General features: G+C 38.5%; 1 protein-coding gene across 1 annotated transcript in view; it reads right to left on the minus strand.

The window, feature by feature from the left end:
* Positions 1–710: 710 nt before the first annotated feature.
* The window catches only part of COL4A3 (collagen type IV alpha 3 chain), a 61,413-nt gene continuing 50,094 nt past the window's right edge, over positions 711–12,029 (minus strand). The window contains 11 exon segments of the mRNA XM_032698038.1: positions 711–3,414; positions 3,671–3,843; positions 5,124–5,238; positions 6,261–6,438; positions 7,067–7,279; positions 7,864–7,962; positions 8,775–8,894; positions 9,016–9,087; positions 9,715–9,787; positions 10,222–10,352; positions 11,037–11,222. Coding sequence (XP_032553929.1) covers positions 3,330–3,414; positions 3,671–3,843; positions 5,124–5,238; positions 6,261–6,438; positions 7,067–7,279; positions 7,864–7,962; positions 8,775–8,894; positions 9,016–9,087; positions 9,715–9,787; positions 10,222–10,352; positions 11,037–11,222 — 1,445 coding nt within the window. The 3' untranslated portion in view covers positions 711–3,329.

The raw sequence follows: 12,029 nt of genomic DNA on the forward strand, positions 1-12,029 counted from the left end.
AAATAGAACCCGTGTTGAGATAAGAACAGTTTTATAATTAAAACAAAGTAGTATTAATGATCCTAATAATAATAATTGTAATAAAAAGGAGAGAGAGAGAGAGAGGAGGAGATAAAACCCAAGTAAGGCAAGTGATGACAATACAGTTGTTCACCACCTGCTGGCCAATGCCAAGCCTGTCCCTTATCCACCATCCAGGTAACTTCCCCAGCTGATGTACTAGGCATGACATCCTATGGTGTGGAATTGCCCTATGGAAAATTTGGGGCACCCATCCTGGCCATGCTCCCTCTCAGCTTTCTGTGCACCTCCTCACTGGCAGACATGGGACACTGGAAAGCCCTTGACTGAGACTAAGCACTACAGGGCAACAACCAAAACATCAGTGTGGTACAAACACCAATTATCAGTTCTCAGACTAAATCCACAGCAGCCCTGGACCAGCCAATAAGAAGAAAGAAACCACAGCTCATCACAGCATCCTATGTAGGAATATATCTAGGAAGACAGAGAGCATGCAGAAATCCAGCTTGGGCATTACAGTGAAGTGCTAAACTTCTGGTGTAGTCCAGGTTGGAGAGAGAGAGAGAGTGTCATTTTGAGGGTCTTTTAATCAGATGACACTATTTTTTTTGGTATGCACAGGTAGTGGACAAGATCATTAGCTCTGGAAAGAACAAAAAAAAACTAACAGGAAATGGGTCTTTTATTTAGTCAAAATATTTTTATTTGGCTGTATTTAGCAGAGTACAGCCCCCATGGTTTGCTCATTATTTCCCATTTCTCATGCATCCATTCTTTCAGTACAATATATTAACACCTTGCACCTCATCAGCCCTTTCCAGTTAAGGCTCCCAAAGCATTTACAGACATGAGTTAACTAATCCTCACAACAATCGTTAGCAGTAGGGAAGTAACATGATCTGCATCTGCAGAGAGAGGTTTAACACCAACTTTTTTCAAGTTTTAATTCGATTTCCAGTGTCCAGCTTGTAGTACACCAGGCTTGACGAACACATGTCCCTGCAGTTGTATTTCATGCTTTGGAAAGAAAGACTGACCTTGAGCAATCAAAATCTAAAGCTATTTATGAACATCTTTCTTTAGTAACTTGTTGAAGGCCACACAAAAAGTGAGCAGCTGAATCCAAAACTGGGAGCAAGGCATCGCTTCCAGTTTTGTGCAATACTATGAAACATAACCCTTTGTAACTTACCTTTTGGACTTCAAAACCACAATCTGTTCCCTCCTCCTTACACATTATCCTCTGCTGGCCATTTCCAGCAGACTTCAACCTCAGGTGCTCACATTTGCATTTTACTAGCAAGTTTTACATGAGGGTTTCCAGGTCATTGATTGTGTATCATATACAAGGGCCTTTGGGTGACTGTAATGAGCCTTAATGAAAAAAAGAAACCACTGAAACCACTAAAACCCCAACAACCTAATGAGCAACAGGTGTGGTCTTTAGCTTTGAGTATTTAAAGCAATCTTCAGCATTTATGGAAAAATCTAGTATGTGATTGTTTTAAGGAAAACAACCTCAACCTCAAGCCTGGTTCAAATAAAGGACTAAATATTAACTTGACATTAATACCTTCTTATCAGTAGTGCATCTGCATAGAGATTCTTCATAAAACCCTGCAAATTCACAATTATACCTTGCAAACAGAAGTACTACGACTGTCCAAGCAAACAATAATTTTAAAATATCCATTCAGTCCATGTAAATGTTATCCTCACGTTTGCTCCATCGTAAGGTACTGGCATGGAACACAGACAAAACCTTTTCTTAGTTAGGTTAACACTGAAAATTCAAACAGTCAGACAAACACAATGCAAGTATTTTAACAGAAACAATATAAAATTTCACTGGCTTAAAAAACACCTAAATGAGAAATCTTGGTTATTTCACTGAATTGCTAGACCCTACATTTAAGTGGTGCATTTACAGAACTATTCAGATGAGTTAAGCTTCTTCTGTAACACTAAATACTGGAATTCTGATAGACTGTGCAAGTATTAAAAAATATTAACATTTTAAATGTCAACATTACAATTTTAAATAGCCTTGCAAGTGCAATGTTATAAATATTAAAAAAAAACAAACTTCAGAGCTACAATTTTATATAAGTTATATGAGTAAATGAAAGTGCTTTTCAAGTATTTATGTTCATTTACAGTTGGATTCTCTTGTATAAGTCAGTGCTTAGATGGTACAATTTAAATATCAGTCTTTTTTAAAATTTTGGATGCATACATTTGTCTGGATGGAATAAATGGTTTCATTTCAGAAATGTGTGATAAATATTTAAATACAGAATATAATTTGTGATAAATATTTAAATATGGACTATTATAAAATGGAAATATTATAGATTTTGTTATCTATTAAAAATAAAATAGAAAGAAATCACATCCTGATGGGTGATAAACTCATAATGCCACGGGAGCCCTTGAGCCATACAGTAATTGTTAATTCCAACAGAACCCAAAACTATGATATGGTAAATAGTTTTTCTTCGGGAGAGATGAAAGCATGTGATCATAATACTGTCAGCTTTTGAGGAACTTAAAAGATCTCATGATCTAACCATGGAATCTAATGAAAACTTTCCATCACTTTCAATTAGTCAGCCCTTAGCCACCGTCACTCTGGAGGACACAGCCAGCGCCTGTCCCCACTGTCCTGCCTGCCCAGTGCATGGTGTGCTGCTCCCTTCTGACCAGTCAGGAACCAGCACAGTGATACTACAAAGATCGGATTCCTGTTTGCCAGCCAGAGGAAGGGTGAAGGAAGTGGGGAGATACTTGTTTATTAGACAAGAAAACCAAACCAAAACAACTCTCAAGGAATCATCATATAGTTAAAAGTGCACTGAAAATATTTCCTATTGAACCCTATTGCTCATAAGTGCCAGATTGTCATCTTATTTAAATATCCACTTGGAACACTGAACATATGTAAGCTGATACAGGAGCTTTAGCTTGTTTTGCTGTTTGAAAAGCACATGACACAAGGCAGCATTAACATCTTTCATTAAAGATCTGGTGATGCTGTGGTTTTATCATGGAGATGCAGCTCAGAAATGCCATGGTTCAGCAGAAGCCCCTGCAGATTGCCTCGACAGGCTTCCTCCAACAAAGTGCTTTGTCATTTGCCAAACACAAAAGTCAAACTGTTGCCCTGCCTCACCACAGTGCTGCACTGGCAATTTATAATTTTCTCTCCAGACGCAGCTGGACTTTAATAAATTATAGCTCTTCAGAGTTAGGCAATTTTTTGTAATAAAAGCAGAGTTTCATGTTCTATCAAGAGTGGCCACTGTTTAGATTGGTCTCTTCATGCAGACCTGACAACGACTGATGATATTTTCTAGTTCTCCTGCTTTCAAAGTCTGTGGCACTGGTCTCCTAAAAGAAAGAAAACATTTAATTTTTTTCTTTAAAAAACATGGAGAGATGATGCAATTTTGGATATGGAATTATTGACAGCAACCTTGAAACGCTTGGCTTATGAAAGCACCTGCATGCTACAGACCCTGAACCTAACAAAGAGGGATGTCTACCCTGAGGGGAATTATGGAGGAAGCCTCCACAAGCACTTAGTGTCTCCTCAGGCACTTGCAGCGTGGGTGTGAGGGGTATGGATGCAGGGAAGTACAGTTACCTGAACATTCTTCTTGGATTTAACGTTGCCAACCAGAAGCTGTAGGAATTTGTGTAGTAGTTGCACGTTCCCCTGCCGTGACACTCTATGAATGGGACGGCCCGGAATTCCTCCAGACAAGATCCAGGAGATGCCAACGCTTGGCCAGAAGCTTCTGAGCCGGCACTCGTGTACTGTAACCAACAATGCATTTTTTAATGAGAACTCGTCCAGCAGCTTTTGGTAAACTGCAGGCAAAAAACCAATCTTCTAAAACATACCATATGTTCTGTGGTGTATCTTGGAGAAACCAAACTGAACACAGATTAGTTTGATAAAACTTAAAATGAAGCACAGAAGCCTTATGAAAATTCAAACATTTATGGCATTTCTCAAGTCCTTTTTCTGCTGCATGAAAAGGCATGAAACTAACCATTACAAAGACTAGAAAGTATCTGGCTTCTGTACAGTTGAGGACTACAGTAAATAAATCACAAATAAGCCAAATGGGTGGGTGTGTGTTTTCATATTTTTTGTTGCACTGATTGCTTCTTGAAACACAAAAGGCAAAAAAAGCATTTTCCTTCTCTGATGTTGGTAAATGCTTGTAGAAATAGCTCTAAAATAATTTATGACATTAGAAAATTGGCTAGAAAATACCATTGAATTTTGCTGATGTTGGAAACAAGCAAATTATTTTAACCAGATGCTGCAAAAATTCTCTTATTCTTTTCCAAGTTTATTATTATTATTACTACTTAGAGCCAAATTGCAGGACAGACAACAAATTTCACACTTGTCCTGAAAGGACTTTAATTCATAAAAAAAAAAGAAGGTTTTTTTTTTTAATTCTGTCTTTTATGTTCATTTGCTGGCATGTCTATGACATTTCACAGGCATGAATAACAAAGTGCTACATCCTCTAGTATAGATATACCTTTATTCCCATAATTAGTTCTCAATTTGCAGTCACATTATGAGCTTTCTTCACTCCTATCTCATTATGGCATCAAAATTGCTGAGGCAATTTTTTGCTTTTTTGATTTTAGCTTTCTGTGTTCAGTCCTAAGTTCTGATTTTTTGAAGAACTTCCTGGCATACAAGTAGGTCAGTTATTTCTGTGTTTTTGTGTTCAGCACCAGTTTAACCACTCCACTCTCCAACTCTTGTCTCCTAGATCTTAACATGACATATGAAAATGAGTGCATGCAGTTATTTTTGTCAGACTAAAATCCTATGGTTCTCTTTTCATCTTTTCCTTTTTCCTTCTGCCACCTATTTCTGAGGACACATCAGAGTAGTTGTTTCTGTGCTTTTGGAATGGAATAAGAATTAATAGAATTATTGTCTACTTCTTGGCAAAGGCATAAAAAAATTTAACAATGATTAAAAAACAAATGAGCTACACACAGCTGAAAATGCCAATGAAAATCAGAGGACATAAAACTAATACATCAAATCATTATATCCTTACCATTACAAAAGAAAAACCCTTCCAGAGAGATATCCAGCCTTCTGGACATGCAGGAACTACAGTTGTTTGGCTGTGAACTGCTATTACCATTGCAGCTCCTTCACACACAACACACCTGGGAAGGAAAGCACAGTGCAGATATGAGGGAAAACATGAAAGCAGAACAATTTCTCTCTTCTAGGACAGTAGCTACCTCATGGCAGGGATTGCTGTAAATGTTACAACTCATACAGGTTTTCTCTGTTTAAAGAGAAGGTAAGTAAATTGGAGGTAAGCAATATACCTCACTTTGCAATTGCTTTGTAATCACTATGAGTAACACCAGACAAAAAATTGTTTTAAGATGGGAATTAATCCCAGAACATTTGAGCTTCCTAATTTTGCCTTTCATGAAGTAAAAAGTGAAATTTTACCTTTTTCATATGCTCGCTACTTTATGTTGCTGTGGTTTAGATGAAAGTTCTGTACCTTTATTTGCTAAAATTAGAAAAAGTAATCTTTATTTCCTGTATGAGGAAATTATGAAGCTGAGCTACCAGATTGCAACAACTGGGTAGGGCAGGACAGATGCCTTCCCATTTTGGATTTTGCTGCTCTAAGCCTTTCATGCTTTTAGAGCTTTTTCTGTTAAGTTGCTCTTCATCCTTCTCACATGCTCTAAGCAACTAGAAAGGGCCACACTTGCACAAGAATGTTTCATAGCAGAGACCCTTTATTCCCAGCTCACAATGTTCTTCACCAACTACAGTAAACATATCGCTCATAATTGAAAGCAGAGCTTGATTTACTGTATTGTAAAATAACATCTTTATTTCATTTTAGTCTGCCTCTGATATACAAAATGATAGGGTTTTAAAAACAATATCACTGCAATCCGTAGGACTGTGCCATCTTCTTGTGTCGGCAGAGAATAGGCCCTGTGATGGGACCCCAGCTGTATTCTAACTTTTCTGCAGTATCACTGCATATTTGACATATTTAGGTGAGTAATCAAAAATCAGGTTTTTGAAGTCAGTGAAGTCAGTGCTTGTACTGGCTGAGATGGGCACGTCTTTGCCTAAGACCTTTGCCACTCAAAACAATTTATGATGTCTTTGTGGTTCCAGGGCAGAAGAGCTGAAATTCTTATCCTCTTACCTGCTTATATGGGGCTCCAGTGCCCTGCCAGAAATAGGTGCCATGTCTGGGGGCATTACCACTGCAGTGGACAGCCAGTAGGAATAGTCATTGCGAGAGGCAAAGCTGCAAACATCATTGGGGCTGCAGAATAGGAATGGCATGGTGGTAAATCTCTGCAGGCAGCTGCCAGCTGTTCCTAAAAGACAAAGGAGGAGAGGTTTGTGCCAGACCAGAGGTTATATTTAGTGCAGCAAACAGAAGAGCCACACAATGGCACCCAATCCACTACAGTAGGAATTAAAACAGCTGGACTATAAAAAGTGTCTGTACAGTAGAATTATCTGCAAGTAACTTGCTTATGGTTTATATAAAAATATCTATATAAAAAACAAGGACTAAGAACAAAATCTGTTAAAATAATATGTTCTTGAATGGCATCAGTCCTTGACACAGTGATAGGAATTCAGCTGCTTTAGCAGAAGTTTCTGGTGACATTTTTCACACATTTTTCAGCATCCCATTTAGTCTCCAAAAATGCAAGATACTCCCTCAGATCCTGTGCAAACATTGGGAACATTTATACTAGACATCCATCCATAAGTAACTGAATTCTTCCTCAAAACCTCTAAGGGAATATAGGAGTGCTGGAAAGAAAGGGGTCTTTCAAGCCATGATTGCTGAATTGTCTCAGAGCAGCAGATCACTGGAGACAGATGGTTGACACCAATGTTCATCTGGGACACTTACTGTAAGTTTGGTCTCATGACAACTTAGCATTACTGGACACTAAAAAAAGGATCTGAAATTTTTTACTAATACAGTACCGAGGTCTTGGCCATGTGCTCGTTCATTTCCTTGGACAAAAAGCAGGGAATAGCCAACATAGATCTGGGATGTCCCACGTGGGCACGAAGGAATCTTTGTTGTCTGACTGTGCCGGGTAAAGATAAAACCTCTTCTTGTTGGACCAGCAATGATAGTACCTGGTGAGCCAGGTAACCCCTGCAGACCTGGAAAGCCAATCAGTCCAGGCTGTCCTGTGGAGGGGAAATAAATATGATTGCAAAAATTATCATTTTGTTTGAATTTTCACGTCATTTAAATTAGTGAAACCATTTGAAAACTAATAAAAATTTATCAGTAGGAAGATACAACTTGAAAATTGGTAGTATTTGTGGCTAGATATGATAACTCTTTCAGACCTAGCTCAGGTAGCTTTACACTGTGTAGTTTCATGGAATAGTGAGGTATTTTAAAGAACTATGGCCATTTTTACAAAAAGTAGCTTAAAAACATTTTGTCATGCCTGAATAAAAACATTTAGTTCTATTTTGATGTAGTAAAAAGGCACTCCAAAACCTAGGGATTTCAAGCAAATAAATAAATGTGATTAATAATAGAGCAGCACAGTCAAGGCATATTTTTGTAAATTATTATTTCAGTTATGAACATGCCTCTATTAAAAGCTATGAATGTGCTTACATGTGCTTGTGGCCCTACAGCTACTTAAATGTTACAGAATCTCAATACAGGCAAAAAGAAAGATTTACAGAAATCAGCAATACAGTTTATCTGTAAATTCAGTAGTACCAATCTAAGAGAGATGTCTGCTTTGCTGTACCTCTTTCTCCTGGAAATCCCCTGTCTCCTTTTGGACCTGGCAGTCCTGGGTGACCTGGATGACCGAAACTTCCTGGTAGACCTTTTACTCCTTTAGGTCCTAAATTGGAATCAACAAAAAAACAGAAGCATATAGCAGTAGTTACTCTAGATTTTAATAACTGTTGAAAAATAACGTTAAAATCCCCACATAAATGTAGCTGTGTTAGAATAAAAACATCAGCATGAGTTTACTAGGTTTTGAGATTCTCTGCAGGGCTACTGCCATCATATTTCCTACCAGAAAGATTACAAGGAGACATTAAATGTACTAAAGAAGAATGCCATGTAGCATTCTGCCCCCTGAAGAGCTCCCTTCCTGTGGGGTGCAAAGCTGTGGTACTGGGAAGAGTGGCCAAGTACTCCCTGCATATCCTCCTCATCCTACCTGCTTCTTGCTGCCCCATTCCTCACAGCTCTGCCAGGCTTCACTTCTGGTGCCAATGGAAAAGTAACCAACCTCTCCTTTTCCTTCCCACACCCAGACTATGACAGACACAATCACTTTGTAGCACATCTAGAATTTGTATTATCTAGACTTTTATGGTCATTTCCCCCACAAAATGATAAACATCCTGAGTGTGGTTCTGGTTGTATGAAAACAGTGAATGTTTTGATCCAAGTTTACTTACTGCACTAGGCTTATGTTGAGAGACATACTCACTCATTCACTGCAAGGGAAGAGGGCTGGTGGAATGGGGCAGGTTATAAATATAAGGGTGTTAACAAGGTACAAAAAGCTATTTTAAAATATGGTGAGGTTTTTTTTAAAGACTTGTCAATTTTCTATGCAGAAGCATGTTTTCCCACCAAAGCAAAATGTTCCACTAAGCAGCACATACAAACATGCACAGAGATAAAAATATAGATCACCTGGTAGTCCAGGAATCCCTTGAATTCCTTGATCACCTGGTGTTCCTGGCATTCCTGGCAGTCCAGGAGGACCCTTGCTTCCTGGGATGGAAAATACTCTCCCAGTGACTCCAGGAAGGCCTAGGAGCAAAAATATGTAGAAGACCTATTGCTTTACATTAAAAGAAAGCAAACAAACTACAAAACAAAATGAACAAATCAATTTAAGTCAGCTGGTATTGGAAGGAAAAGGGTTGGTTACCATGCTGGCCCTTTGGTCCCCTTGGCCCTTCTGCACCTTGTGGTCCAGGGGGCCCTCGATTCCCCTTTTCTCCTAAAAAAGAAGATTGAAGATAAATCTGTCTGGTTTAAAATGTCAAAACAACTGTCAAAGTTTCAGAGGCTTATTGAAGGGTCCTGCATGATCCATGCAAAGTTCCCAAAGGGTAACACAGCCTATAGACTCATCTGAAATGTGAAGTGGACTTCTTCATCTCTGCTGTTACTGTAGAATTTATAGGTCAAGTGCACTCCATTTATGAGGAGGTGTTGTCGTGCCTGTCTTTATACAATGGCTGGTCACATAAACCTAATTTAAAATCTCAGCTATGCCCTGTCTATCTCATATGTTTCTGTCATTGAATTTACAGGTCAAGTGCTGCCTTCAAGTGCAGTTCCACTCCTTTTAACCCTACTGTCAGTTATGCTGAAACCTTTAAGAGTGTTGGGTAGTTTTTCAAGTGTTTGAAATTCAATTTGGACACACCCATAGGATGTACCTCAATGAAAACACTCTTGTAGTAAGTGCTTCCATTTGGAGCTCACCTATACTCTGATCTTCATGGCAAAACCTCATGTCTCTAGAACCACTCCTCATACTGTTTAACAAATAATATTATAACACAACATGTAAATGCTTGTTTTTGACACACAGAAGTGTACATAATAAATATATGAATACCTTTTACACCTGGGAATCCAAGAAATCCAGGGTTCCCTATGGCACCAGGATAGCCTGATCGACCTTCTATTCCCTGCAAATCACATAATATCAGTAATAAACAGGAGCAGCATCTGCACACTATGAAGTGCATTTTCTTTTTGTTCAGAATATTCAAAGTATTATGTTCACAGAATATGCTGCAACTAGAATTATCTGCTCCATTTTTGACCATGTTAGAAATAGTTATGTCTTTGTTCATATTATTCTCTAATAGAGAACAGCCAAGGAAATGAGATGCCAGAAATTCAAGAAAATTTCTTTTTATCCATTAAAATCCATAAAACCTACTTCTCATATTCATTTTGGTCTTCCCTCCATTACAAGTTTTTTTTTAAAGATATGTGGGGAGTGGGTTTGTTGGTTGGTTGTGGGTTTTGAGGGTTTTTTTATCATCATAGGTATTATTTTCATGATAAGAACAAATTATCAATGCAGTAAGAAACAAGCAATATTCCTTTCACTGACTTTTGGACCAGGAGGGCCAATGTCACCAGCTGGGCCTGTTGGCCCTGGTATTCCAGCCGCTCCTCTGACACCTTTGCTTCCTTTCATGCTGAGAGTGGAAAGACCAGGAAGCCCTGGAAAACCAGGAGGACCTGTACAGAAATATCAGAGTAAGTAAAGGCTACTGCCAACAACTTTGCACACAGATTACATGCAACACAGGGAAAATTGAGTGGCTCCATAATGATACTCATGTTTACCACCTCACCTCAGTGATTTCCAAGGAATTATATCCACTTTTAAAAAAAACAAAAACAATCAAAGACTTTTTCCTAGCCTGCTAATTTAATCTGAGATCAGAACTGAGTTCTTGCAGTGTTCTATAGCACTACAGGTTTTTGAATATCCTTCAGTTGTAGTTAAGCCTGGAATCAGGATTCGTTTAGGTTGGAAAACACCTTTAAGATCATCAAGTCCAATTGTAAACTCAACACTGCCAAGTCCTCCACTGAACCATGTCCCTAAGTGCCACATCTACACACTCTTGCTATGTCACTTTAAAGTTGGATCTCAGCTGTCCTGCAGACCACATGGGAAGAAAACAAGATAATGCAATTGAGTGGACTGCAAAGCTTAGAGTTATTTCAATTGACATGCCACTGCACAGATCATCTTGTTGTTTGCAATGGTAACATTGCACTAACTGCTAAAGGAACTACCTGCTTAATTATGAAGCTCTCTTGGGGGAATACCTCTTTCAACCTTGAATTCTGGACAGGCTAACTTCTGCTTTCAGTTATGTAATTTCAGATAAATAAGTAGTTATAACAACACACCTGGTCTTCCATGTGCACCAGCAATTCCTCTATTGCCTTTTTGGCCAGTGATTGCCATGCCTGTTGGGCCTTGAAATCCAGGTAACCCCACTAAGCCAGGAGGTCCAATGGGTCCTTGATCACCTGGATGGCCTTTCATACCTGGAGGCCCAGGGAAACCAGGCAGCCCCATGTCCCCCTTGATCCCTGCAAAGTATAAATGTTACATTTTGGAAGTGCTGCCAAGATAATGAGGTGATGTGACTACTCAGAATATGTGTTTCCTAAACCACAAAGGTGGAATTCACCCTTTGTTTTTAGCATGGAGTCCCCAGGGCCACCTAAAGAAAAGCAGTTGTGAGAACACAGGACTCACTGCAAGGCACTGTACACACTGTGGTTTATTTATGTTAAAACTCCACTTCAGAGATTGCTCATACCAAGGAATAAACTTGAGAGAAGAGTAGAAAGACCAGAGAAGAGAATATTTATTGATGCATAAGTAGAAGAAATGCTTCTATGTAGATCAGAATTAACAAATTCTTTTAAACTGAATTCCAGGTAGGAGTATCAATATGAATACAACAAAATTAAGAGACTACTCCAAAGGGATATTGTTCTGAAGTTGATCTTGAAGTGCTTTAAATTTACTTTTTTAAAGTAAAGCAAATCCATGGATTTCTACCACCACAATGCAAAACATAAAAAATGTGAAGAATCCCCTCAGTCAACTGTTCATCAATATAAAAAGGAAGATAAACAAAATTAAAATGCAATCACTGCAGCTTCCTGAGAGGATGCTTAGTATTCAGCACCATCTTCTCTTTGTGTGGGGGTATGCTCTATTAATCAAATTATGTATCACAATAATATTTCAAAAGCTCTAGAATGTGTATGTCACCTTCACAAGACCATAGAATTCAGATTTTTTATTTCCCTTTTACAGTAGTCTAAACTTTACAAGCAACAACTCTTGACATTATATATATAGGACCAAATCACTGACCAAAAACA

This window comes from Chiroxiphia lanceolata, chromosome 10 (genome assembly GCF_009829145.1).
Source record: "Chiroxiphia lanceolata isolate bChiLan1 chromosome 10, bChiLan1.pri, whole genome shotgun sequence".
NCBI lineage: Eukaryota > Metazoa > Chordata > Aves > Passeriformes > Pipridae > Chiroxiphia > Chiroxiphia lanceolata.